Below are 26,517 nucleotides of genomic sequence, written 5' to 3' on the forward strand. Positions count from 1 at the left end.
AAAAAAATTAGGTTTATCTTTAAATTCACATCATTGTTCATATTTAAAAAACTTGAGTTAAGCAAAGGTACATTTATATGTGTTTAAAATAATATATACATATTCACTAGTACAAGTTGTGCTGTGCACACTGAACAAAGCTCCAGCGCAGTTTCAGTTCCGTTCGGGAGTCTCACCTGTTCTCTTTGGCATATCAGGCACAGTCAAATTGGTTTCAGGTCAATACAATCATATCAGTATTTACTTTTTCCTGACTGGCTGCTGGTGCCACAACGACACAGAGCACCCACCCCAACAACAGTGTCATCTAGTATCGTTTAACTTCGCCGGGCCGAGGCATAGAACAATATTTAATCTGTCAGTATGAAACCTCTAAAATGAAATAATTGTTACAAATTTAAGATTTTGTGCAGAATAATAATCTACCCAACTCAAAGACTCTTGAAAGTAGTGTTTATGGAAGTCTGTAGAGCTGATAAATCCTATACAATTGTAGGTACAAGCATGTTTTATTAATATTTCAGGAAGTCTGTTTCTGTACATTTTTCTAATCCTGAAAAATACACAAAATGAATCAACACAGTATAACGTGAGTGTTACCTGAGTGTTACAGTTTTGGTAGACAGCAAGCATCAGCAGGAAGTGGGAGAAGGTATTTACATCTTTCAGTATCCTCCCTGGTATGAACACATACCAGCAGCCATATTCAGCTTTCCACCATCAGGACATGAGCAAGATGTAAACAGGACACAGGGTTAAGATGGTTTATTATACTTACTGCTTACATAAATCTGACAACAAATATGAATGCAGTCTTACAGAATGTTTTTAACCTTAGTGTCTTCGTGACTGTATCAAATTTAACGCATTTAGTACAAATCAAAACCACTTGAAAAGAACTTTAAAATGAGATGATGAAACTTTGACCCCGTGGCTCAAAGTGATAATTTAAGGGTAATGGTAAAAGCTAAAACACAGTGTTACATTAGTACAATGAGAGAAATATCATAAAGGAAGTGACTGAACGGACTCAGAGGTATCAGTTCCACATCTTTCTACCAAACGTTTGCTAATGTTTGCTAATGAGCCAAACCATAAGGTACTGGTCACAGCAGACCCAGGAAAGTAGCTGTAGCACTGAGTTGTGCAGGGGTGCTTTATGCTTTACTGATTATGACTTCAAGCTTTTGTTTGTAAAAAGAAGACCTGTGTTATATGTTTCTAAAAATTAAACTCTCTCTTTAAAAGCTCTGAAAACATATTTTCTCAATCAGGTTTCAGCTCTGAGCAGCCAATGTTAGAACAGTTTTGGTTAATCACTGGTGGAGGGACTTGTGATGTCACGTATTTCTGACCACCAATCAGAATTTAACAATATCTAAATCAAATTTTGAAGACAGTTGCTGCGTTGTTTGCTCATGTTGCCATGCCACTGTCAACAAGTCATTTTCATTCAATCAATTTTTATATCAATCCGCCATCAGCCTTAAATAGCAGCTGTGTAACTATTGTAGCAGTGACGGAAACTCGTCACCCTGATGGACAGGACGATGTCTGAAGTTTCATTTGGCAATCTGAGGTTTTTGACAAACACAATTTTTAAATTAAAAAAGTAACTAAAGAGACTGTGAATAATAATCAGTGAGAGTACGACATCATGTTATGGTACCAACCAGAATTAGTAAGCAAGCAAGCATTAATCATATTCAACTGATACTGATACGCTCCACCCAACCTCTTTTGTACATGACTGTGTGCAAACTAACAGGGTCACTGGTGAAGTCCTCCTTAACTTCACACCTGCTGATATCATACTCAAACACAAGCCGCAGCGCTGAGGAAACGTCGTTAGTTTCTGAATCCAGGGGTCTAGACAGAGTTTTTGACTGAAAAGACAGCACCATGGCAGCCACACTCTGTCAGGTGATGGGCTTCCTCCTGAGTTTGTTAGGGGTGGCGGGAATAATCGCAGCAACAGGGATGGACCAGTGGGCGACGGAGGACCTCTTCGACAACCCTGTGACGGCCGTGTACTCGTACTCGGGCCTGTGGAGGTCATGTGTCCGGCAGAGCTCCGGTTTCACAGAGTGCCGACCTTATTTCACCATTCTGGGACTGCCAGGTATGCTGTATTTTGTCTTTAGCAACTTGGAAGCAGCACGTAGAGGAAGAAATGGCCTTATGGATCCACAAGTTGAGAGAAAGTTTAGTATGTTGGTCTAAACAGGAAAAAAAAAATCACCAAAAATAACTAAAAGTAAAACAAGTATTTTACTCATCAAGTTGTCACTGGGCAAATAATCTGGGTCAATAATGATCTGATATGAGTAATATATCAATATGGGTCCATGTTTCCTCACGATGATGGGGGAAAAAATGAGGAAATGTCAGACCACACCCTCTGCCTCGAAGGTGGGGAAACTCTCATCACCGCTGTTTCCCGAAACTGGGACAAAGACTCATGAAAATTTGAAGTAAACATCTGATAAGACCTGTTCCTTGTTGAAGCATACATAATGATAAGAGGCAGCACCAACGCTGCCATTTCATGACTGCATGACATTGGTGGTAACTTTGTTTGAGCGGGACATCTAAAATGGCTGTCTCAATGATTCAGTTAATAGGATTCATGTTGTCTGCGCTGGGGCAATTTTTAATATCGGCAGCAACAGCAATGGACATGTGGAGTTTACAAGACCGGTCTCTTACAGTTGTAACTAATGTTTACACCTATTCTGGGCTGTGGAACTCATGTGTAGGGACAGCATACGGTACAACACAGTGCAGGCCTTATTTTACCATACTAGGACTGCCAGGTAAGAGAATTACACTTACAGGAAAAAAAGACGTTTATCGAATATTTCTCCACCAGGGTGGATTAGGAGAACATTTTCCAAAGGACCTTGGAAGGTACTTAAGAATATTTGGAAGGTTTTAGGGCAGATTTTCTCCATTTCCTCCACTGCATAAAAATGCAATCGACTGCAGAAAAGATGGTGTCTCTCGGGAATCAAATGGAAATTTGATGAAACATCCAAAGCTTAGCTGAGCAAGCACAAGCTTTACCAGAGTGTCACACAATGTAAAGTACATTTCCACACTCTGTACTTAACAGCTGAATGTAGTGTAGAGCACATTGTATATAAGGTTTTAAAGGCTTAAGTCTAGAATAATACAGGTACAATATCTCTGGCCTTGGAAAGATGGCATTTAGGTCACTATTTTATATTATGCACTGCTTTGAGTTATGAATTTTATATCACTGCTGCTGAACAAAGAAACATAATTGCGATGTTCTTTTTTCCTTGATTCACCTTTTGTCCTTTAATTGAAAGTGAATGCCATGAGTGTTGAGCTCTCTAAGCCTCTTTTAAAGCATATTCTTGATGTACATGTTCACCAGCAAAACCAGTATAATCTGTCACTGCTGAAAAACATTGTTTTAGGAGATTCTGAAGCAGCAATTGCAAGTAGTGACCTAAAGACTGTCCTCGAGTACTTTACTTTTGCCTTGTTCCTCCATCTGCACATATGTACATGTGTAAGGATTTGTTCATGTGCTACAATTGTAACTTGAGGTAGTTAAAATTACGAGCTCAGTAATGAGTTTTGCTTTCATACTAGAGATGATCTTATCAGATGAATATATAAGTTTTCACAGTGTATAACAGAACCTTTCAGAGTGTTATGTTATAACTGAATGTTGATGTTTTATGTTATATTTAGGGATTATTAATACTGATGCATTGATGTGTAAGAAGCATTTTGATGCTGTAGCTGGTAGGGGTGAATCTAATTTGAACTACTTCATCTACAAAAATCATATTGTATGTGTCAAACTTATATTCTTGTTTGTAAAACCATTAACTGAAGCCATCAATAGCAGAGTAAAAATAATAATTCCCCCTGAAATGTAATGTAAGTTTTATGTTGCATAAAAAGGAAATACTCCAAGTTGAAGTCCAACAGTAAAAGTACAGTAATTGAGTAAATCAATTATATCGGTAGAATGCAAATCAATTTGATGTGATGAGAGAGTTTATGAACATTCTACCTTTGCCTTTCAGCTCTGCTCCAAGCCGTCCGAGCCTTGATGATTGTCGGTATTGTTCTTGGAGCCATCGGCTGTCTGATCGCCATATTTGCACTAAAGTGCTTGAAAATGGGGAACATGGAGGACAACATCAAAGCCACAATGACTCTGACAGCCGGGATCATGTTTATTCTTGCAGGTGTCGTAATGCTTTGTTCACAATGTCTAGTTCTCTCATCAAATTTAAACCACTTTGCCCTAATTCCAGAGGATTTTTTTTGTTAAATTTTAGGTGTCTGTGGCATTGCTGGGGTGTCAGCCTTTGCTAACCTGATTGTGCAAAGTTTTCGCTTCACAACATACGCCTCTGGTGGGTTCAGTATGTATGGAGGAGCGAGCGTTGGTGGACTCACAGGAGCCCTGACTCCAAGGTAAACATCAATTAAGATGAAAGTATACTGTGATGTTTAATCTCCTACAGCAGCTTCACTCACTTTACCATAATTATCATCTCCTTTCAGGTATACTTTTGGTCCGGCTCTTTTTGTGGGCTGGATCGGTGGAGCTATCTTGGTCATTGGAGGCATCATGATGTGTCTGGCCTGCCGTGGAATGACTTCAGATAGTAAGCAACGGTATGTCCAGTCACTGAAATAAGTTTTCTGTGATTTCCACTGACCTTTAATTGGACTGGTTGGAACTGTAGAAACTTCTCTCCTTCTGAATAGTAAGGTAACAAAAAAGAGAAAGCAGATAAATAGAGCAATAATCCCAATAGAAGTGTCCAGTAAGCAGGTACCACATGCAAAATATTGTACTAGAGCAGATTGTATGTTGTGCGCTTTAAAAAGACAGCACTGAAAGACAGAAATCTTGGCTTCCAACAAAGCTGGACAACAATATAACACTGCTGGATATGTTTTTTCATTCTACATCAGTTGCAGTAAAAATCTTTGTCCCTTTAAAATGTAAGGACACATACTCAGCAAAACGTAAACGACAGTGTTTGTATTTTTTTCTCTGCATTTGCAGAGTTGCAAATGCTTACAAGGCTGCCAGAAAAACTATAAACTGATCCTTAGATTCCTCTCCTGGCCACACCATTCATATTCCCTCTGACTTATTTACGATTCACATTATTGATGGAAAGACCACATATGAGGAGGTTGGGCCTGCTGTGAGTCTGGATGTTATAATTCACTCCAGGGGCCGCAAAGACTTCAGACTACACTTTTAATCTTTGTTCCTTCCTGTTCTTTTATTTAAAATGGATTATTATCTGATATTCTCAGGTACAATGGGATGGCCTACAAAGCTGCGTCTCCAAACACTATCTACAAGTCGGACACCAGATCACGTCCCGCCTACAACGATTCCTACAAGGCTCAGAGTGTGGATGGAAGGCAGTCGAACCAGAGATTTGACTATGTGTAAATCATTTCCCCTTTACAGATACCTGTTTTTTATATTCTGCAGCTCTGAGATGATCCATGAGTTTTCTTGTCTTTTGCCTGCATTGGTGGGAAGAGTGGCTATTTTTTTACTTTTCTGTTCTTTAATTTAACAGAACTGCTAAACATTTAAGATGTGTTTTTAAAAAATATTTTTTCAAGAGATTTATATAATCCTAATTATCAAATGCTATTTTGTGATTTGTGTTGTTATTTTTTCTTTTTGTGTCAAATAAAAACTGATTCTTATTTTTGTCTCACATAAAATTTACCACCACATGTAGCCCAAAAATTAGCATAATGTAGAACCTGGAGCTGGTTGCATCAGCTGTTTGCAACTTTGCACACTTATAATATGACGTAAGAATCACTAAATTAAAAAAGGTAACACAAAATTTCTCATGTGGTAGTTAGTTGTTACTGAAAATGTACTCAGCAACTGCCTGGTGGATGTGTTGTGAGGCTAACTGAAGCAACTACAAAAGTAACGTTAGCTTGCTAATATATTGCATATTTAGCATTTGGAGGAAAAGCAGTAATACATGGTTGATGTATCGTACATGGCACTTCAAAATGCTATTTAACAATAATTTAATGTTGTGAAATTACATTTGAAAAAATTAATTCCATGTATCTCAAATCACATCACAGTATGCTAAAATCATTAGCCTTACTGACCAAATAACATTTGTAAAGTTTGTTTAACTGGATAAATTTTTCTCAATGTATTTTACAATGCATGTAAATATAAATAAAGTCATACCTGCATTAATGAGGGTTGTCTTAAAAGGTTAATATACAGCTAAAACTACTACTTTTCAGCAGTTACAGCTTATGATGTATCTTAGACACAGATTTGCATATTACTAATGTCATATGTTATTACTAGTGGTATTACACTTACACTGTAACTATAGAAATACATCTCTATCAACAGCATTGTAACAAAAACACACTTGTATTTTTAATTCAGTTGGTAGGTTTTATTAGATTAGCATGTGTTGTATTTATGTTCATTTATAATCATTGACTGTTGCAGACTGTAATTCAATCAATCAATCAATCAATCAATCACACTTTATTTATATAGCACTTTTCAGACAAATCAAATGCAATTCAAAGCGAATGAGAGAAAATGAAATTACACCCACTGTTCACCAGAAAAAAATAATTCATTTTTTGTGTACAAGGCCATACAAGTAATGATCAAACCATCTGAAACAAACACCCATATTGATGATTGTGTTGTTGTTTATCCTATTAGTGTTATCAAGAAAATGCAGTGGTCATCAGTTTATCCATGGTAGTTACCTGTTATCTCCAGGCCTCCAGCACCATATTATAAATAAAATAATTCTCACATTGTTTCATGGTAATTGAATAAAACAAATGGTTTCCCTCAGACTGCATCTTTGATGTAAGCCTTGTTCACTGGTCAGACGCTGTGCTCTGTATGTATGTGGACTGGTCTTTGATACCAGCACAGTTTCTGTTACTCCTCTGGGATTTGTCTTAATTTTCCAGGGAACAGGCAGAGAAGGGTTTAGATGATTTCCATGAAATCACATTTCCTGATAAAACAATTAATGAAAGTAATAAGTAGGTAGTAACATGTAATCACTCTAAAAGAGATTCATTACTTGTCTTATGAATTGTACCAAAGTAATTAAGAAAATGACTTTTCACTTCTCTGCTTAGTCTTTCTCACAGTCTCCTCCCTGTTAGAGGAGACTGGGCCTTGGCCTGCAGTGAACACACTCTGACATCACCTGCCTGGCTCATGAGTTGAGAGGTCAGGTGAGGGCAGACTGGCAAGTTCTGTAACCCTTTGTAAAAGATTGCCCACTTCCCACTATCAGTCCTTTAGATATTTCCTAATGCATCACAGATTGTGGAAAATCTGATGTAATATCACATATACAAACAATTTTTACTGCCTACCCTGTTATGGACACAAGCTGTTTTATATGCTATGTAACAATCAGGAAATGTTTGCAAACAGGATAGTTTTAATGATCAATGACTGGATGAAGTAAGAGGGTGGGGAAAGAGGAATCAGAGGAACCACTGTGAGGTGCATTAATTGCAGTGACTTCATAATTCGGTCTAAAGTGTGTTTCTAGCTACAGTTAGAGAAGCATAATCATGTGTAGGAGGTGATCATAAGGTCTTTATTTTGATTAGTTATGAGAACAATTGTAGATAAGTCTTCTGTCTGAACTATCCATCCAAGTCTCTAACAAGGCCTAAACTCAGGCCTGTTACTTCTCAGATTCAGAGTTTGCTGACTTTTAGTTCCTATTTACTTGGATTTAAAAAAGCACTTTGTCTTGCTGAGGCTGGACAATGTTAATCCAACCAGTGTAGCTTCATCCTTGGAGCTCTGGCACCACCTACTGGCCTGGAGACAGTTACTGCTGTGTTGATGGTGAAGCAGGGTCCTCAATCTTTCCGCTGCCTTCCTTTTAACTGATCACTCCGAGACCATTCACCACATTTTGGTGCTTGCAGCTTACTTCTTGCCACGTACTGCATTAGTCCCAGCCAATCAGACACAAGTGGCTCACACACAGGACATGTACTTTTTATGAGATTATGAATTATGAAGTTCGTAAAATGTTGGTAAGAACATAAATCAAAGGGCAGAAATGAGCTCTAAATATTCTCACATATTGATATTCATTATTTATTCTTTGTATGGGACAATGTATAATGTCACCATTTGATGTAGTGTACTGTGGTTTGAAGTTAATTTTACAACAGCCAATTTTCAGATTGCAGAAATTTGCATTGAATTGCTCACATTACTTACTGGCTGATCAGTATGAAAAAATGTATTTCATTCCTTGTTCAGTGGACTTTTGTTAGTGGTTTAGTAATTAGATACAAATGACAAATGTAATAAGAAAATTTGTTAGTGCATGCCCTTTTAATTCATATTTAGGGTGCTCCTGGATGGTAGCACCCAAAAAATCTCCAGTGGCAAAGAGTAGAGCCTCTTCATTTCTTTGTTTTTATTACAAAACACTTTCTTGAAGTGACACAAAGTTGCACTTTTGGGGACGTTTTCAACCAAATACATTGCAGCACATTTTGTTTCTTTGAGTAGAACATTACAATGTCCACTTTGTTTTGTTGTATAGGTCAGTTACAGCACTTCCACTGCTGCAGTTTTACTTATATACAAGGATAAAGAGCCGAAGACTGCTGTTGTTTAGTACCTTTGCCTCCATGTCCTTCAGCTCCAGCATTGTCTCCAAAAAGAAGTAGGTCTGAGCAACAGCAAGAGACAGTCTGTAGTGACGCAGGATAGAAGTGGAGCTCCAGTTACAGTTATTGTTGTCAATGGAAAATGGCTCCAGCTCAGACAACAGCTGTGTTCCAGCTGAGGCAGCACAAACCCTGAAGGCAAGTGGTGAAACAATGGAGCTGGGCAGCTGTGGGTGGAGGCTGGGACATGCCACATCAAGCTTAATCTCATCAGTAACAATATACATGTTAAAAAGCATAGGAAGAGAAAAAAAGAACAATATAACTCATACACAAAAGTAATATATGTACATATGTTGAATTTCCATATATGAAATATATGTAGGCCTATATGTCTTGTCCTTACAAATATGTACGTTTATGTATGTCTGCTTATGTTAATCAAATAAATATATATATGCATCCAAGAGCCTGTCAATATACAGTATATTGATATTGTATATTGACAGGCAGTGGGTTTCAAAGGTCTGAGACAACTTTCCCAGACGGTGAAGATAGACATGTTTAACATTATTGAGAAATTAATAGGAAAAACATACATAGGATATTGAATTTTTATATGTATGTTATTTTAATTAGATACATATATAAATTAAATATATATATCACATATATGCTTGCAACATGATATATCATATAAAAAATTATTATATACATATCTTTAATGTATGTGCATATACAAATTTTACTATGGGCTACTCACATACCTTATAAACTTATATCTTCCTATATTCAGAGGATGTATATGATAATACATCACATATATTATAATACGTCATAAAGTATATTACATGTCTACATGGGCAAAACGATAGTGCAACAACTCCTCAGCTGATGCAAGAGAAAGTGAATTTTGTTTGATTATATGTGATTATAGGGACCAATACAATCCATAAGCTCCTTATCCACAATCTCAGTGATGGAGCATCCATACTCTCTCCTTCACATTTTTTAAAACTGTATTTCTATAGGCTATAGTGTGATAGTGTTGTGCTTGGTGATAGAGAAGGCTACCTCTGACCACTGACTACCACTCACCACCGACCCATGGCAGGACTACAGTCTGGGCTGAGATGGTCAAGACTTCAGCACCTGCTTTTGCTGAGGAGCGCCCCAGAAACATATATATGACATTACAGTATATTGTTTTTATATTGCCACAGTTAGGACAGCTACACTCTGCCAAACAATACAGCAACTCTTGAGGGAGCCCTTCTTATAATCCCTGCTGATAAACAGAAGTGGAGCACTTGAGACAAATATGCACACACACACACACACACACACACACACACATTAACCCATCACTTCTGAACAGTGAGTCGGTATTAAGGGTACTGCACTGAACCGGTTAAGATCTTATCTTAAACACAGACATCCTCAGTAGTTTTAAATGTCAGTTCACTCAGCTAAACCACCAGTTAACAGAACATCTAATAACTGCTTTTCTTTTTTGTTCTTACATTAGCAAATAGACATGTCCAATCTGTTCTGCATATTGTGCATATGAATGAGAGTAGATGATCGCGCAAAAAAAAGTACTGTATATATGCTAAACACATAAAGTACAGGTATAAATAATGAAATGAATGATGGCTGGATTCCATTTAACTGCTTCAGTTTCAGGGTCCTGGTATTATTGATGCTGGCTCGCTGTCACACAGGGCTAAATGAGACACTTGAAATAGAACAGAGCTGTCGTTAATGTTTCTAGTGACACTTGTGTTTTTCCTGCTGTGACACGTCAAAATGTCAGCTGTGAAAAAGGCCTTTTGAACTTATGCATGTGGAACAAACAGAAAAACACAAGTTTACAGATTTGCTAAAAGGCGATGTTGGTTCACATCAGAGCTGTCAGGAGTTGACTGGTTTTGCAGTGAAAGTCAGCATGGCTCAAAGTTTCTGATGACATGAGACTGAAGGCTGGATTCAGCCTTCGTCTTATTCTGAAAGATGTTTCAAATATTTAAGTGATGTAGCTTGGGTCGACAAAATATATAAAAAACACTCTGTATTCTACATGACAGTTAAAGCACACCAGAATCTGCATCCTCCTAAATAACCATACAGTTGACTCAACAAATTGGTGAAACTGTTTCAACAAAGGGCTGTTAGATTTTATTAGTTATTAGTTAGATGGACAAAGAAACTGAGTGAATATTGTGCAACTATGTACCTAGATTGCTCATGTATTACAACAAATAAAATGTCATCAATATGCCCAAGAACTGTGAGAGAACTGTGACCAGAGATGTATTCTGAAATGTTTCTGTGCAGTGTGTGCCAAGCAGAAGTTGTCATGATTTCAAACAGAAAACAATATGAGAACTTGTGATTACCAGATAGATCCCCAATGATCTGATAACTTTGTGAGTTATCTTGCCACACTTCCCTCCTCACAGTGGATGAGGAAGCAGACTTATTTGAGACCACACCTGTTTTCAGTAGTTTACCCAGCAGAGAACCAGCTTCTGTTTGACCTTTGAGGCTGTGATCAGCTCCATTATAAGATGAAATACCTGAACATGTTATTGTATCAGTAACTGTAAGTTCCACTGACATTATTATCAGTCCAGTTTCTGTGAAATGTTTGCTAAAACTACATTCAAATTTCTTGATCTTAACAAATACACATTTCTTTAACAGTTTAGAGTTTGATATTGTTCATCAATTTTTTGTATTGCAAATGCAAATATACAATATATTGGCTCCTCTTATTTCTTTACTTCATACATTTTTATTGAAAATGATGAATTATGAAATACGTTTGCTCGTCTAATACTGTGAAATACTGTCACTAATAAATAATGTGTTTCTATATGCTACTCATTTCTTTTTTGTAGGTCTGTTTTCAAAGGCCACACAAAGTAGATTATTCATTTTAATACTGTGTGATATATGGATAATGTATGATTTGCTTGAAATGTCACTTGCTATTATCATAAAAATACTCAGAAGAACTGGTTACAATGTTTGACTGAAGTGAGACAAATACTGAATCCACACAAATGTGAATTGCGCAATGCATGTAGCTACAACTGAGAAACGAACCCAGACTGTAGGCTAGCTAGCATTTAGCCTACTAAATTTACTGCCAAAAATAAAATGGCCAAAACAATCATCTGATTAATCAATGTCATGGCAAAAGAGTTACAAATATAACTGTGGTTCAGAGAATTTGTTAAAGTTTGGGCTCGTTTCATTCCTCTCTGTATTTAATTGGAAAGAGACCATCACATCTGTGTCAGTGGTGTCATGTACTGAGAACATGTTCTGCTTTTTAATAGATATAGAGATGAAGGAAATGAAATTAGATTATTGAGGGAGGGCAGGAAAGGATCTTAAAGACACCCTCTGATAAAAAAAATCAAGTTTTTAACCTGTTAATATGTCCAAATGATGTATTTTATATAAAACAATGAGCAAAATAAGCAGAATAGAGTAGAATAGAATAGAATAGAACAGAATATTTACCTTGGAACTGCAGTGAAGAAATGACAGTCTCATAAAAACTGATTCAGTCAGTGAGGGTTTTGTACGTCATTTAACTAAGAAATCAGTCCCACCAATTTGGGGGGATGAGGGGCAAAAATAAACCTGAAACCTTGAGTTTGCATTAGCACAGCCACTAACACTGTGTCAGCCACTGCCAGCTGCGAGCTAACAAACAGCATAAACAAATAAAAGATGCCAACTACCCTGACAGTTCTGATATATCTGCTGATTTTGGTGCACAACACACTCCTCATCTGAGTCTGGGTCTGACTGAGGCTCAAACGTGTTGCTGAGTTTCTCAGATGTTTCCTCTAACGCTAACTATCTTGATACGTGCTGCTCCCTTGATAATACAGAGAATGGGAGTTTGCATTAGCACAGCCACTAACACTGTGTCAGCCACTACCAGTTACAAGCTAACAAACTACACAACCAATTAACTACGCTTTGTTCTGATACGTCTTCTAGTTACAGATTTTGGTGCACAACAAACTCCTCGGTCTGGGTCTGACTGAGGCTCAAACATGTGGCTGAGTCTCTCTAGTATTTCCTCCTAATCAAGGTTGTCACAAGCAGCGGTGGTGGGCGGGGCGTAAGACCTGATCCAGATGATGCAATGAGGAAGTAAGTGTAGATGTGCTTAGAGCCCCAGTTTTTGATTTTTTTTTTTTTTCTCTTTTTATGTGGGAAAACCATGTCAAACTAAATATTAATCATAGCAGAGCAATTTTACAGAGTTTCAAAGATATCAGGAGAGAAACTTTAATAAAAATGAGAGCGAGTGATAGATAAAAGGAAATAAAAGATGTAGTTCTGCAGAGGATAACAGGTTTAACTTGGGTTTTTATTCTCTTTTTTTACTCTATTGATTTACCGACCTGTAGCATAGTACACACTCCAGCCCGGTAGGCGGCGGCGTGCCTCCCTAACACTGGTTGAAGAGCCTCCAGTAAACACCAAATAGAAGAAGACCGAGCTCCAGTAAAGCTACTTGCTCTAACAAACCTCTGCACGTAACTCAGGACTCTGCAGTAGCTTTCAACGATTTCTTTTCCTCCGGTTTCAAGTGGTGTTTAACTGGATGGAGGTTCGCGGAGTCTCCGCGCTGTCAGCGGGGATCAAACACAGCAAGTGCGGGTTGGAAACGCGGAGTGGCCGCGGTCCTCATACTTAAGAGGCGCTAGCATGCCCATTGCGTGGCTTTAAAATGTTAGTAGAGAAGCTAGCTGATGTTTGTTTTTTTTGGCTAACATCAAATTAATCCTGCCGTCCGGCCTTACACTCCTGCAACAACTAATGGCACTTAGCAGTTAACGTTAGCCAAATTTGTTTTGATTTGCTAAAGTGAAGCAACTTAGTTTGTCACCTGCACAAGCTAGCACCTGCTGTGCGGGGTTAGCCACTAGCAGCGGACCCCAGACCCCTCACTGTCTGTGCCCGCGGTATGATTCATGTGAGTGATTGATTGAGTGATTGATTGATGGGGCTTTTAAGGATCATGATGCCGCCCAAGATCCAGCTTTTGGCTGTTTTGGCATTTGGAGTGGCGATGCTTTTTATTGAGAACCAGATCCAGAACCTGGAGGAGTCACGAACCAAACTGGGTAAGACCAAAACAAAGCTGGCGAAGTTTGTAAACACAAGATTGTTGCTTTGCATTTCCGTGCTCATGCAGAGTGCTTTAACACGGTGTCCGTCAAAATGTTGGTGGCAAAACAGTTGAGTTTAGAGCCGGGGTGTGAGGCACATGAAGGGAAAGCTTGACAACAGTTTTCACTACATACAGTTTATTCTGCAGAGGAAGGTCTGTAAGCTTAACACTAATGTCTGGCTTGGTACTTATGGGTTATTTAAATGTCTGCCAATGTCTGCATTAATGAATTAGCAGCTGGTGACTAATGGAAAAGACCATAATACATTCAATTGTAAACGTCATTTTTGGTTTTCTTCCTAGTACACCCTCATCATCAGTCTCAGCTGTCACAACATATTCAACTCAGTCCATTGCTCTGCAAATGTCAGTCAAATGAAAAAACTGGATGCATACAACGTGTCAGTGCAGGCTTGAAGAATTTTTGTATGGATATGCAGTCAGTCTAAATGACACATCACTGAGCTTTTCTTCTTATGTGATCTTAGAAGTGGCTCCATCCGTAAAGCAGACCTGTAGCATTTATTAAATACTGTAGGTTGCAAATAGCTCATAGTTCGCCAGGAGGTAAAGAAGTATTTACTCTCAGAAAGATTGATGTCTGGTAAATTTGGCCTTTCTTTAAATTCATCTCATTGTTAGCCTGCTGGGTTAAGAGACTGCCCACCATTCCTCTCCAACTCTAATGACATTTTGTCCACTGCATGGTATCGACCCAACTCTGCTTGCTTTTGGTACCAGGTACTTCTTTTTCCACTGCAGATAGCATCCCCTAACTGTGGCGTCATTACTATAGCGAAGATGCACAAAGCTATTGTGACATCATCTTAGACACACACATGGAGGAACAATGGAGGATATCAGAGGGATACCAAACAGAGAAACATCAACACCTTCTCAACTGGCCGTGGCGTGGTTTTGTGGGTTGCCAAACTAAAAGTATAGTACAATATCTAACGGTGTACAGGTGCTTAGCTGTTTTAAAAATGGCCGGTTTATTCAGAACATCCCCTCTTCCACAACAACAACAGTAATAAAGATTCTCTGTGACCAGCGGTGTGTTCGTGTCACCTTTTTCTACTGGCTCAGCTCACTCGGAAGCTTAGGTTATACCAAAAAAAAAAGTACCAGGTACTATGCACAACTTTTGCCTGATGGAAAACCAAAAAAGGCGAGTAGAGTAGAGTTGAATAGAGCCAGTGCCATGCTGTGGAAAAGGTTTGTAATAAAAGCAGGTTTAAAGCGGACTCTCGCTGACACAGAAGTTATGACTTGGCCTTAATAGAGAGAAACTGACATTCAAATGTCAGTTGAACATCGTAGACATCAGTAGCAACATAGTTGACCCAGATTTGAACCATTATAGAAACAGCTCATTTTGGTTCACTGCACAGCAGGACTTACTTATGTAGAGAGCTGCTGGATGAAAAGCCTTAAGGCCAATCCTTACCTTTGTGATGTAAATGATGTCATCCGCCCATGTCCGTGCAGACGCCTGTGCCAGTGTCTGCCAACAACCCAGAGTTTGTGTCCGTGTGGACTGTCCACGCATGTGCGCTCTAGAAAACAAAATGCATTCTGGTTTTGAAGAGAGGTTGTGCGAGGAGATCCGGCATTACCCACATTTATCTGATTCTTGTCTGAAGCCATACAAAAGACGGTCAAATGGCGTTGAAATCTGCAGCTATCTGCGGGCGTGGACATTATGTCTGTGCCTTTATTTTGTACTGTAATGCTTCCCATAGTTTGTTCAGTAAAGTGCAGTGAGGCGTATCAGTGTGTACGTCATTTAATAAAGAAAAAGAAAAAAGAAGTATGGAGAGTCATGAACATCCTGCAGACACCCGGCCGCCAACCTCTGAGTGTTCTCCCTCCTCATGTTGTCAGACACTGAGGGGCCAGCTGGGCAGCGGGATGCTTCCATACAGTCAGCGACACAGCCTGTGTGAGAGATACTCATAAGACCGTTCCTGTAATTGGCCTTAATTAACATTGCAATGGAGAACAGAAGTGAGAGGAGACACTTTTAGTTATGCCTCCTGTTAATGTTATCATCAGAAGCTTAATTAATTGTTTTGATGCAATTGTGTTTTGAAGGGCTGTGTTGTTTTCCTTAATTAAGGCTTCCCAACAAGCCTCACTGGCCTTAATTTAAAACCATTTGTTCATTTATACAACGGATGCATGTCTGTCTCTGTCTTTATTGTTGTGTTGGTGGCCCCACACCTGCTGTGTTTGCTGCCAAATGGGAATAACGATAAGCATCAACTAACTTTCTCATTAGAATCCAGGCAGCAGAGGAAAGCAGCCAGTCTCTAATCATATAAATTGAAGCTTTATTGATTTGCTTATTTAATCAACCGAGATTTGCTGTATTTGACAGTCTTTTGAAAGGTGTATATGTCTGATTATTAATGGTAAATATCACGGTTCCTGCCTCTTCAGAACACGTCATTGCCAGACACGAGGTGGCTGAAGTAGAGCAGCGTCACAGTGAAGACACTGGGCGGGAATTATCGCCGCTGTCGGAGAAAGACGACACGGTCATCATCTACAACAGAGTGCCCAAGACTGCCAGCACATCCTTCACTAACATTGCCTACGACCTGTGTGGGAAAAATCGCTTCCACGTCCTGCACATCAACACCACCAAAAACAACCCAGTCATGTCCTTACAAGACCAGGTAAGAACATTTGGAAGCAGTAGTGCAAGCCAGAGCAAGCTCAGAGATGTCAAAGTCTCATACAAAACATGACAGGTTGTAATTTATTAGAGTGTATAAACTATTTTTCTATAACTGCAAATAGTTTAGTTTTTTACCCCACGGCAAATAAAATATGGTCGTCACATTTCCAAATTAGAGCACATTTCTGTCTTAGTACGAATCATACTGTCGTTAACACAACAAAGAAGAAACAAAGGTCGACAAGTCGTTTGTTGGCACCACAGATGCTCAGATCATGACAGGCTTGTGGGCACTTTGATCATCACAACTTAAATCTGGAATTAAAAATAGCTCATTGTTGTGGCCAGAGTTGTACTAGTTGTAACATGAAACATTTTCACATGAATGTAAGAGCTTTGTTATATTAATTACAGGGGCTCTGCCCCATCAGTAGCCTTATCTAACATCTGCACAGTGCAGAACTTCGTAAGCAGTGTTTGTCAGTGAAGTCTCTGACTGTGAATTCTGTTTCTTCCAGCTGTGACAGCGAGGCTGGTATTGTTTTCACGTTGTGTGTGTGTGTGTGTGTCATCATGTCACTCCAAAAGGAGTTATTCTTTCCCACAGAAAACACTGCTCCTGAAGTGGCTGAATTGCCTTGTTTGTATTCCAGGCTTTTCTTCCATAAGTTATCTACGTCGCTATGGAAGACATTCACACACTGCCCACACTCAAGTTGTTGTGGAGGCTGAGAAGAGTTTGATTAGTTTTAGCGTGTCACCATATTGAGAAGACGCTGATGCTGTGTCTTTACAAATGACTGAAGGTGCAGGTTTACTATAGAGTCGTTTGACCACAGCAGAGTAACATTTTACTTGCAGTGTTGGCTGTTGTTTTTCCTGACAGCAGGGGTTTCCCACTCTCCCAGTCAGCATTTTAGCACATTTCCTACACGTACAGCTATTAACATGGGCGCATATAGAAAAGATTTTCTTTAAGGATTTTGATTGAAAGTCTAAATCCACAGTTATTTTCACACAATCAGCAGGTTGTAATATTCAGCATAAAGAATAGCTGCTGGAAGATATTGAGTAGCATTTTTCTAACAGACCATTAATTCCTTGTTCTGCAGGGTAGACCAGAGCCTTGTCTTTGCCCTGCATTGTTCACCTTCTCCCAATATGGAGATGAAACTGCTGAAAGTCAGCACTTGAACCCTATAGTTAGGGCTTCATTACAGAACCAAAACAATGAAAAACAAATTACTGTCTCACTTCACTGATGAGAGAGAGATAAAATTGTAATTCTTAAAACAAGTTAATCATCTGTGTCTCTTGTGTTTTAGTATATTTTTCTCCTTTGAGCATTTTTGTTTCCACAGTTAACTCAAGAAAACAAAGTTTGTGTCTTGCTTCTGTAAATACACAGACTGTGCTTGTTGTAAAAGCTCCAGAGAGCATGTGTGTGGCAGCAGCACACATTACTGCCTGTTACACTGGGTGCAGTTATACTGCTGTCAGTGCAGCTTAGGACACATAGTGTAAATGCCCCAAAGCTATGCCAGTGTTATTTTTGGCTGCTTGTGCCAAGGTAATATCCTGTCTGCCATCTCACAAACAGTCTGCCTCCTCTGCTCATGATGAAACAGAGACGAGGGGAAAGAATCGTTCCGCTGCCACAGCCCAGCTCATTTTACCACAGGAACATTCAAATTTGTTTCCAGTAATAGCATTTAGCTCGGCCAACACTGGGGAATATGTTTTACTTTGTCATACTTTTAACTCTCTCAAACCGCAGTGTCAAAGACACTGTAACAGTAATAAATGGAGGCGTGTGCTCGCCTGTGGAAATTAGTTCAATTTGATTTGAACTGATGAAATTTGTACTTCAAGGCACAAACAGCTGTTGAGACATACTTCTATCATTTTATCATACATTGTAAATACAATTACTATTGACACAGGGCATAATATCTGTTGGTGACTCAGTGGTTCTGTCCTCGTCACTTTTCAAAATCCTTTTTGATTTTCCTATGTCCTGTGCAAGAGATGCTCTGAGTTGAAAATGATGTCGATTCACCTTCAAGTTGCCTTCAGTCGTTTACCAGCAGCAGGGAGTGGTGTAGTGGTGTGAGACTTTTTTGCCCTCAGATTTGACTTTCAGGCTTCACACAGGCTAACCTTCCTCCTTGAAGGACATTGTTTGGGGCAAAGTTATAACTACGTAGTTTCAAACTCAACTTGTGACTTTATTCAGTCATGACAACAGAAGTCAGTTGACAGTAATGAGTTGTTTGATGAATTGTTGCAGAAAGTGGGCCGTCGTGTGGCTTCTGTCTAGACACTACCATAAATGACCAAAGTGACATCCTGGCAGGTTGTCCCATCTCTGAGGCTCCGTTAGTGACTGTTGGGTTACTGGTCACCACCTATAGTCCTGGAAGAGTCCTGGTGGTTCCAAACTTCCACTGTGCTCCTGCAAACACTGGTTTTATATCCTGTCCTGATCTCAGCCTCACCACATTTTACTGCGGAGGTCTACAGAGAGTTCCATGGACATCATGATTTGGTTTTTTGTCCTCACATGCAGTGTGAATTGTGAGACCTTTATATAGACAGGTGTGTACTTTTTAAAGCTGTGTCTAATCAGACAGACTCTACACTTTACACAGTTTTGAGCCACAGCAAAGGCTCTGAATAATTTTGAAATTTCAGTTTTTGATTTTAATAAATTTGCATCCTAAATAAAGTGTGCCAGAAATGAAGGGGTGTGAATACTTCCTGAATCCACTGTATATTGTAACTTAAATGTGTGGTGCAACCTGTTTTTCCTTACTAGTATGGTGTATTTCCACTGTGCTGATGAGTCATTACTCTGATTATTATTCTTTGTCTCATTTTATTTGAGGCATGATCAAGTTGTCCGTCTGCTAAGTTGGTTTAAATGTATAAAAATTTAGGACATTGTGTTCACATTTTTCCTTTTTTTGTTTGAAGCACATCTAACTTCATCGTGTCGCCCACGCATCTGAAACCAAACGTAGACCCTTACTATTCTGTGACCCACGCAGTCAGCTGATTGACTTCCCTTTGAGATAACCTGCTAAACCGCCTCACAGTGTCCACAAACCTGCAGAGACTGACTGTGACTGCAGCCTTTATAACATGCATGAAAATAGGGACCGTCAGTGTCTTTTGAGCATAAATATAAATCGGCCTTCTCTGGTACTTTCTCTGTTTTGTTGTTGCTGTGCTTTTCCCTTTCCCGTGGTTTCCCTTCTGCTCCGTAATTAGTTTCCATTATCTTTGTCTACAGGTGCGCTTTGTCAGGAATGTCACCTCGTGGAGAGAGATGAAGCCCGGCTTCTACCATGGCCACGTAGCTTATCTGGACTTCTCAAAGTAAGGCCCTTCATTTCCTGTAATACCGTTAATATCCAGATTGGTTACAAACAGTTAGCGGAGCAGATAAAGGGAGTTCATGTATTGATTGCTAACGCGCGCTTTAGTGTTGCTTAATAGCATTGTTGTACTAATCTCCCGTGACACTATCATTTCAGCGATCACAGGTAATTATCCTAATGGTCTAAGTGTTATTCAGTGAGAGAGATCCTGCTAAGTTGCCGTCTCAGTCCTTCCTCATGCTGCGGCCCTTTCACTAATGGAAGAGCTGATTGTTAAGTGGAATAAACACGCTATAAACCTGGTATATGAAGTTGGCTGCCTCAGGGTCTTATGTCATCTGGTCTTTCAACCACTGTCAGTTCAATCTAAGTAGAATCTTGAATAAATATGTCAACCCTTTTCTTTCTGTGTAGATATGGTGTGAAGGGTAAGCCCACGTACATAAATGTGGTGCGAGACCCCATTGAGCGGCTGGTGTCCTACTACTACTTCCTACGCTTTGGAGACGACTACAGACCTGGGCTTCGGCGAAGAAAACAAGGGGACAAAAAGGTCTTTATTTACAGCTCATCGCTCTCACTCGTTTGTTTTGTTTGACGACCCTCCACGTCTTTTGTTTGTCAGCACACTCATTCATCAGAGCAAGTGTTTGTGTTGTCTTCCAGACCTTTGATGAGTGTGTGTCATCAGGCGGCTCTGACTGTGCTCCTGAGAAACTCTGGCTGCAGATCCCCTTCTTCTGTGGCCACCACTCAGAGTGCTGGTGAGCGGGCTGCACCTGCCGCATCACAAGCTCAACACAAGCACAGGAAATACACATCAGGGTTAAACAGCGCTCACCTCGTCATGCTGGCGTTTACTCTGTGACTCTTTAGACACAGTAACTCAAGAACTATATGCAGTAGAAACCTCACACCTACACCACAGGTGGTGTCCCATATGAACGAGGTGATGCGATTAGATTTTAGAGAACCCTTCTGCATAAATTTGCATGTTCATGAGGGAACAGTGATTATCCTGAAATTGCTGTAACGCCTTAACACTTAGAGCTAACGAGTACAGATTGACTGTGGATATGTAGTGTGCAAAGACAAAACATGTCTGTAAAAAAAAATCTCTGCTAATTATGAGCTAATAAGCTTGATTAGGAGGAAACTGATTTTTTTTTTCTTTAAACAATAACTCAAGAATAATGCATTGTAGAAACTTCATACTTGCACCACAGGTACTTCTGGCGTGCTTCTCTGCATACATTTGCATATTAATGAGGTGAAAGTGGAGATCATGGCGGGATGTAAGGGAATCCAAGTGCCTCTTGATTTTACTTCCAAATTGTGATTTGCATGCTTTTTAACTCTGAGCTCTATTTTTATAAAAACTCGGCAAGTTGACTTTTCTTGAACTGCATGTTTAAAAAAAAAAATAGATCCTTTTGCAACAATAAGCAACTGCATTGTTTTATCTGATGCTATGAATGTAGAAACAAGATATTTTTGTATTTATAATATATCGTATAATAATATTTCCCACAAATAGAAACAGGAAAGAATTGCAATATAAATTGCAATCACAATATTGTTTTGAAAAAATTTAATTATATATTTTCCTGAAATAGTTCAGCCCTACAGCACATGGTGAAAGTAATCATGGAGCATTCAGCATCAACAGCACATGGCAAAAAGACATATCACAGAATTTTATCTGCATGACATCAGGTAGAAACACTGACCTGATTGATCTGGGATGTACAGATAGTATTTTACGATCAGTGTTTGCCTCTTTGTGTGCAGGAATGTAGGCAGTAGATGGGCCCTGGAACAGGCCAAATACAACCTGGTGAATGAGTACCTGCTGGTCGGAGTCACTGAGGAGCTGGAGGACTTCATTATGATCCTGGAAGCGGCACTGCCGCGCTTCTTCAAGGGGGCCACAGAGCTCTACAGGACAGGTACCAACACAGTGCAGATCATCACACAGCATTCATTTTGACTGGGGGTCGACCGATATTGGTTTTTCAGGGCCGATATTGATACCGACTATTACTAATTAATGAGGCCGATAACTGATATTTGGAACTGATATGCATTTACAGTAAAAATGAAAATCTCTGTCAAAATTTTAAATTTTATAAACTTGCAACACAAAACTTTGTTTAAATGCCTTTAATGTTTATCAATACTTAAACTTTTTACATGAAATTTAAATAAAAAATGAAGAAATAAAATGAGCTCCCTGAGGATTCTGGAACTGCCCTCTTATGAACTAAGTGCAAGAAATAACTGCACTTTTTTCTCTAGTCATTTATATGGACAATTGGTAACACATTGAAATTAGCAGTAAGAGACTCCACGTTGTTGTCAGCTAACGTCACTTATAACATGTGAAAACACCATCTCATAGGGATGAGTAATGTAAGTACTGTAATGTAACTAAGTAAGATAAGCAGAGATGAAGCTCAAATAAGTCCCTGTTGCAACATTAGCTGTCGCCGCTACATAACTCTATTAACACTTGGTCATTACAGGTAACACTGCAGGCTCACGTTATCACCGCAACAAGGTTCGTTATTCTAACATTTTCAGCGGTGTAACTGGGAAACTGGGCAGACTTTTCATTATGGAAATAGCTCACAGGAGCCAAGTGGTGTTTTGCAACTTAATTGTGGAGGACAGTAATGTTTTCACTTGGGAAACATCAGCAGCTTTACCTTCAGTCCTCAGCAACAGCCCACACTCAGCCGAAACTCTCCTCTCTCCTCATCTCCTCCTCGGGGCTTCACACTGCGCTCGTGTGCGAGTGTCGTGTGAGTGACAGCAAGGCTTCAGTGTTGATTGGCTATTACTCGCGTGACATCTAGCCAATCAGAGATTGTTGTGGGCGGGACATTAAATGAAACAGTGGCTTGAGAGCAAATGGCACAGAGGAAGAGACGGCGGCGGAGCTACAGTAGCGCATTTTGTAATTACTTAATAATATTGGTGATCGTTAAAATAAAACGCCGATACGATAATCGGCAAAATGCCTAATATCGGCCCCCAATAATCGGCCAGGCCTGATAATTGGTCGACCTCTAATTTTGACCACCTAACAATCAGGAGTAACCCTGTGTTGCCCAGATTGACAGACCCTTTAAACTGTCTGCCTCATGTTACTCCAGGAAAGAAGTCCCATCTGCGAAAGACCACTGAGAAGAAGCCTCCCACCAAAGAGACAATAGCCAAGCTGCAGCAGTCTAACATCTGGAAAATCGAAAATGAGTTTTACGAGTTTGCCCTCGAACAGTTTCAGTTTGTGCGTGCCCACGCTGTCAGGGAAAAGGACGGAGAACTCTATGTCCTGGCCCAGAGCTTCTTCTATGAAAAGATCTACCCAAAGTGAAATGGAAATGTAGCCAGAGAGTAGTGACAAGGGCTGAACTGACAAAAACTCTATTAGAAGTCGTAGACACTGGGACACGAAGAGAAACGCTATGCTGGATTAATTGGTCCTGTAATCCCACTTTTTCTGGGATTCTAATGTTCACCCTGTTGTAGTACAGAAAAGCCTTTTCAGACTGTACTGTGGAATTTCTACAAGGAATGTGTCTAATGTTTTTTATTGCTCTGCAGCTGTTGAGAAAACTGAACATGGATAAACTTTCAGTTTGAGCTGTGAGAAAGAATTTCTGTTGAAATAGATACTGAATGTGGTACATCTGAAAACCCAAACACAAGGATTATTATTGTTCAGTAGTGTTTTTAGTTTTTTTGGGTGGACCATTGAGATAAAAGAAGAAAAGCTCAACTAGTTTCAACAAGTTTAAAACCTTTGTTTTTTTTGTGCACGTATGATTGGAAATCAAAACAAGTTCATCTGGTTTATATATTTTTGTTCTTTGCACAGAACATTTTAGGTGCACCAGTACTTGTTTACAAATTACAGAATATGTAACTGTTACAAAACAAAACACAGACGCAAAGTGAATTTGTACAGACTGTATTAACATGCAGTGATATGTTTTTGGACCAAACACTAGCAACAGAAAATAGATCGGACCATTGCATCCCTTGGTGCGTGACTAGTAATTTTTTATCCCGCTGAGATGTTCTCAATTTTTAGACATGTTTGACACATTGTATCAGTATTTTATCACAGATAATGATGTGCATATTTGATATAACTGATTGCTGCTGTTTTTTAGTCTGTGAAAGGACCACATGGAGCTAGGTATTAAGGTGAGCTGGATGTTGGAGTACAGGGTTAAACAGCTTTGACTTGGCCACAGGGTTATTTCCAGCAGAAAGACACAAGGCGAGAGGTTGAAGTGATAGTGCCTTTATTACAATGTATAGGACGTTTTTTTTTTCTTGGTTTTTCATTTCATCCAGTGTTCCTACAATCATGTTCCCTCTTTTTTCTTATGAACTGCATTTCCTGTTTTGTTCTGTTTTACACCCACTGCATTAACAACCTAAACATAAATACAATCTGCAAATATCTTGGCTTATGTTATTCTTACTGTATTCTCTACTAAGAGTTGCTGATTGTGTCATGTGATGATAAGCAAAGAGTGACAGGGAACACTGAAGCCTTTGTTATCACTGCATGGTGCTTTTAATGGTACCACTCGATCTTCAAAAATTATTTTTCAAAAGGGGTACTCCATTTGATATCGTGGTTGTTTAAAGCTTTGTTATCACTAGTGCAGCAGCAAAGTCCACCCTGACTTTTAGTCACTAGGACAAGTTCCAAAATCCTTAGTTCTTCCATTTCCCATAGTGCAACTCAGTAGCATCTTTTGTTACATTGTTGAACAGCATGAATATTATTCATGTCTGCTCACTGTGCAGTTATGGCAGAACTTCCACGTATGCCTATTACATGTTTAACATGTTAACCAAATTAATGTAGTGTGTTAGCATGCTAACATGTGCTATTTAGCGCAAAACACTAACCACACCTAATATTTAGTCATAAACCAAAGTAATGGACACACTGAAATGTTGACCTGATGATGGCGCTAGAAGAAAAGACATGATCATGTTACTACAAGTCATCCTGAGGAGGACATGAACAAGTTGTTAGAAATTTCATGTTGGATTGTTAGATGGAGTATTTGGTCAAAGAGGTGGTGCAACAAATCAATACCAAGATCCCCAAAAAACCTACAAAGAAGATGGTTTCTGCACAGTCTTACAGATACTAAAACACCTCTAAAAAAAGTGGTCTAAGTCAAGGCAGCAGGGGGCGAAACATCCTGAGTTTAAAAAAAGCTTTAAAAACCCTGGATCCTACGTTTCCCATGGTTCAAAGACAGCAGCCTCTTTCATTAACCTGGAAACTGCCCATGCCCTTCATACTGCATGCTGCAGCAAGAGATTATTTTCATTGTAGATCAATAGTTTGTCTGAAAACAGCGAAAAATGCCAGTTGCCAAAAGCTCAAGACAACATCTTCAGATTACCAGTTTTGTCTGACTAACAGTCTAAAACCGAAGATACAAAATGACAAGAAAAAAATCGCCAGAAGCTGGAACCATGGAATGTTTGCCATTTCTGCCCAAAAATTTTTTAGTTTAATGCCAAATTATCAAAAAAAATTGCAGATTCATTTTCTTTCAATCGACTAATGATTAATGGATTGTTTCAGCTGTAATCTGCTTCATTTTCTTTTTTAGCCTTTTTTTTCACAAGGGGGGGGGGGGGGGGGCCCTCCCACATGTGAACAGCCAGGCCTGTTGCTTTTGAACCCTTTCTGTGTCTCTTACAGTGATTTACATGAACCCACTAACTCTTGACTCCATTTCTCGTCTTTTGGCTCCATAATTACAGAATAATTGCCTTGCTATATCTTACTCAACAGGGAGTACTTAACCACTGAAACCGTGAAATAACAGACTGGGACGGGATGATCTGCTGAAGTCAGTGGTATTACCACCTCTTGCCTCCTCTCTGATCGGAGAATAGTCAGGAGGGAGGGAGGGAGAGCGTCTGCACGGAGAGAGCAGTAGCATGCTCCACCAGTCCACAGCCTGTTCTTGTATCTACACAGAGACAAGCACAAAGGCCCCAACCCATATTTGACGCTTTGTGACCATGGACACAAGGAGAGGCTGCTCATCTCAGAAAATAGAACTCAATTAACAGTTTTGCTGCAGGCATATTGGAACATTATTTCATTAACGAGATGAATACAGTCTGATAATTACTTCATCTCAATTAGAAAAAAAGGCTACAGTCTATATTGATTGTGGCTGATGAGCTTGAAGGTTAATTAGGAACACAATATTGCAAAAGTCTATCCTGCTTTGTTGATGTTTGACAGTGGTGGGAGGTGTTTGTTCATGGCTTTTTGCTTCTGTGCAGCTTTAAGGACTCTGCAGCTCTTCCTGTCACAATAAGACTTTCTCAATTTAAACAAAAGGTTTTGACTTTTGTCTCAATAAAGGAAAACCTGCATGTTTCCTAACCGTGGATACGGCCTGTGTTTGCAGTGTTAAGTTATGGCTTTGTTTTTTGTCTTGCTGCTGAGCTGTGAGCCACTAGAGGGAGCCGTGGTCCTGCTGAAA

The 26,517-nt window shown here is 39.4% G+C and overlaps 2 protein-coding genes across 5 annotated transcripts; both read left to right on the forward strand.

Moving 5' to 3' along the window:
- Nucleotides 1-1,772: 1,772 nt before the first annotated feature.
- On the forward strand, nt 1,773-6,260 carry LOC139626803 (claudin-18-like). Of its 2 annotated transcripts, none has more exons than XM_071487298.1 (5): nt 1,773-2,122; nt 4,068-4,232; nt 4,326-4,464; nt 4,555-4,668; nt 5,326-6,260. In XM_071487298.1, exons 1-5 carry the CDS (start codon nt 1,903-1,905, stop codon nt 5,465-5,467), a joined length of 780 nt encoding a protein of 259 aa, XP_071343399.1. In that variant the 5' UTR covers nt 1,773-1,902; the 3' UTR covers nt 5,468-6,260. The 2 variants fall into 2 exon arrangements, with proteins under 2 accessions (XP_071343399.1, XP_071343400.1); XM_071487299.1 differs by lacking the exon at nt 1,773-2,122 and adding an exon at nt 2,541-2,816.
- Nucleotides 6,261-13,190: 6,930 nt separating this feature from the next.
- Nucleotides 13,191-24,446, forward strand: hs2st1b (heparan sulfate 2-O-sulfotransferase 1b). 3 transcript variants are annotated; one of them, XM_071487222.1, is made up of 8 exons: nt 13,191-13,380; nt 13,744-13,853; nt 16,346-16,584; nt 19,882-19,967; nt 20,384-20,522; nt 20,636-20,733; nt 21,761-21,918; nt 23,128-24,446. In XM_071487222.1, the coding sequence occupies exons 1-8, from the start codon at nt 13,331-13,333 to the stop codon at nt 23,346-23,348; spliced, it is 1,101 nt and encodes a 366-aa protein (XP_071343323.1). In that variant the 5' UTR covers nt 13,191-13,330; the 3' UTR covers nt 23,349-24,446. The 3 variants fall into 3 exon arrangements, with proteins under 3 accessions (XP_071343323.1, XP_071343325.1, XP_071343324.1); XM_071487224.1 differs by having other exon boundaries at nt 13,213-13,458; XM_071487223.1 differs by having other exon boundaries at nt 13,213-13,853.
- The last annotated feature ends 2,071 nt before the right edge of the window (nt 24,447-26,517 follow it).

This window comes from Trachinotus anak, unplaced genomic scaffold (assembly GCF_046630095.1).
Source record: "Trachinotus anak isolate AG129_WGS33_773 ecotype Australia unplaced genomic scaffold, CSIRO_AGI_Tana_v1 ptg000010l, whole genome shotgun sequence".
In the NCBI taxonomy this organism is placed as follows: domain Eukaryota; kingdom Metazoa; phylum Chordata; class Actinopteri; order Carangiformes; family Carangidae; genus Trachinotus; species Trachinotus anak.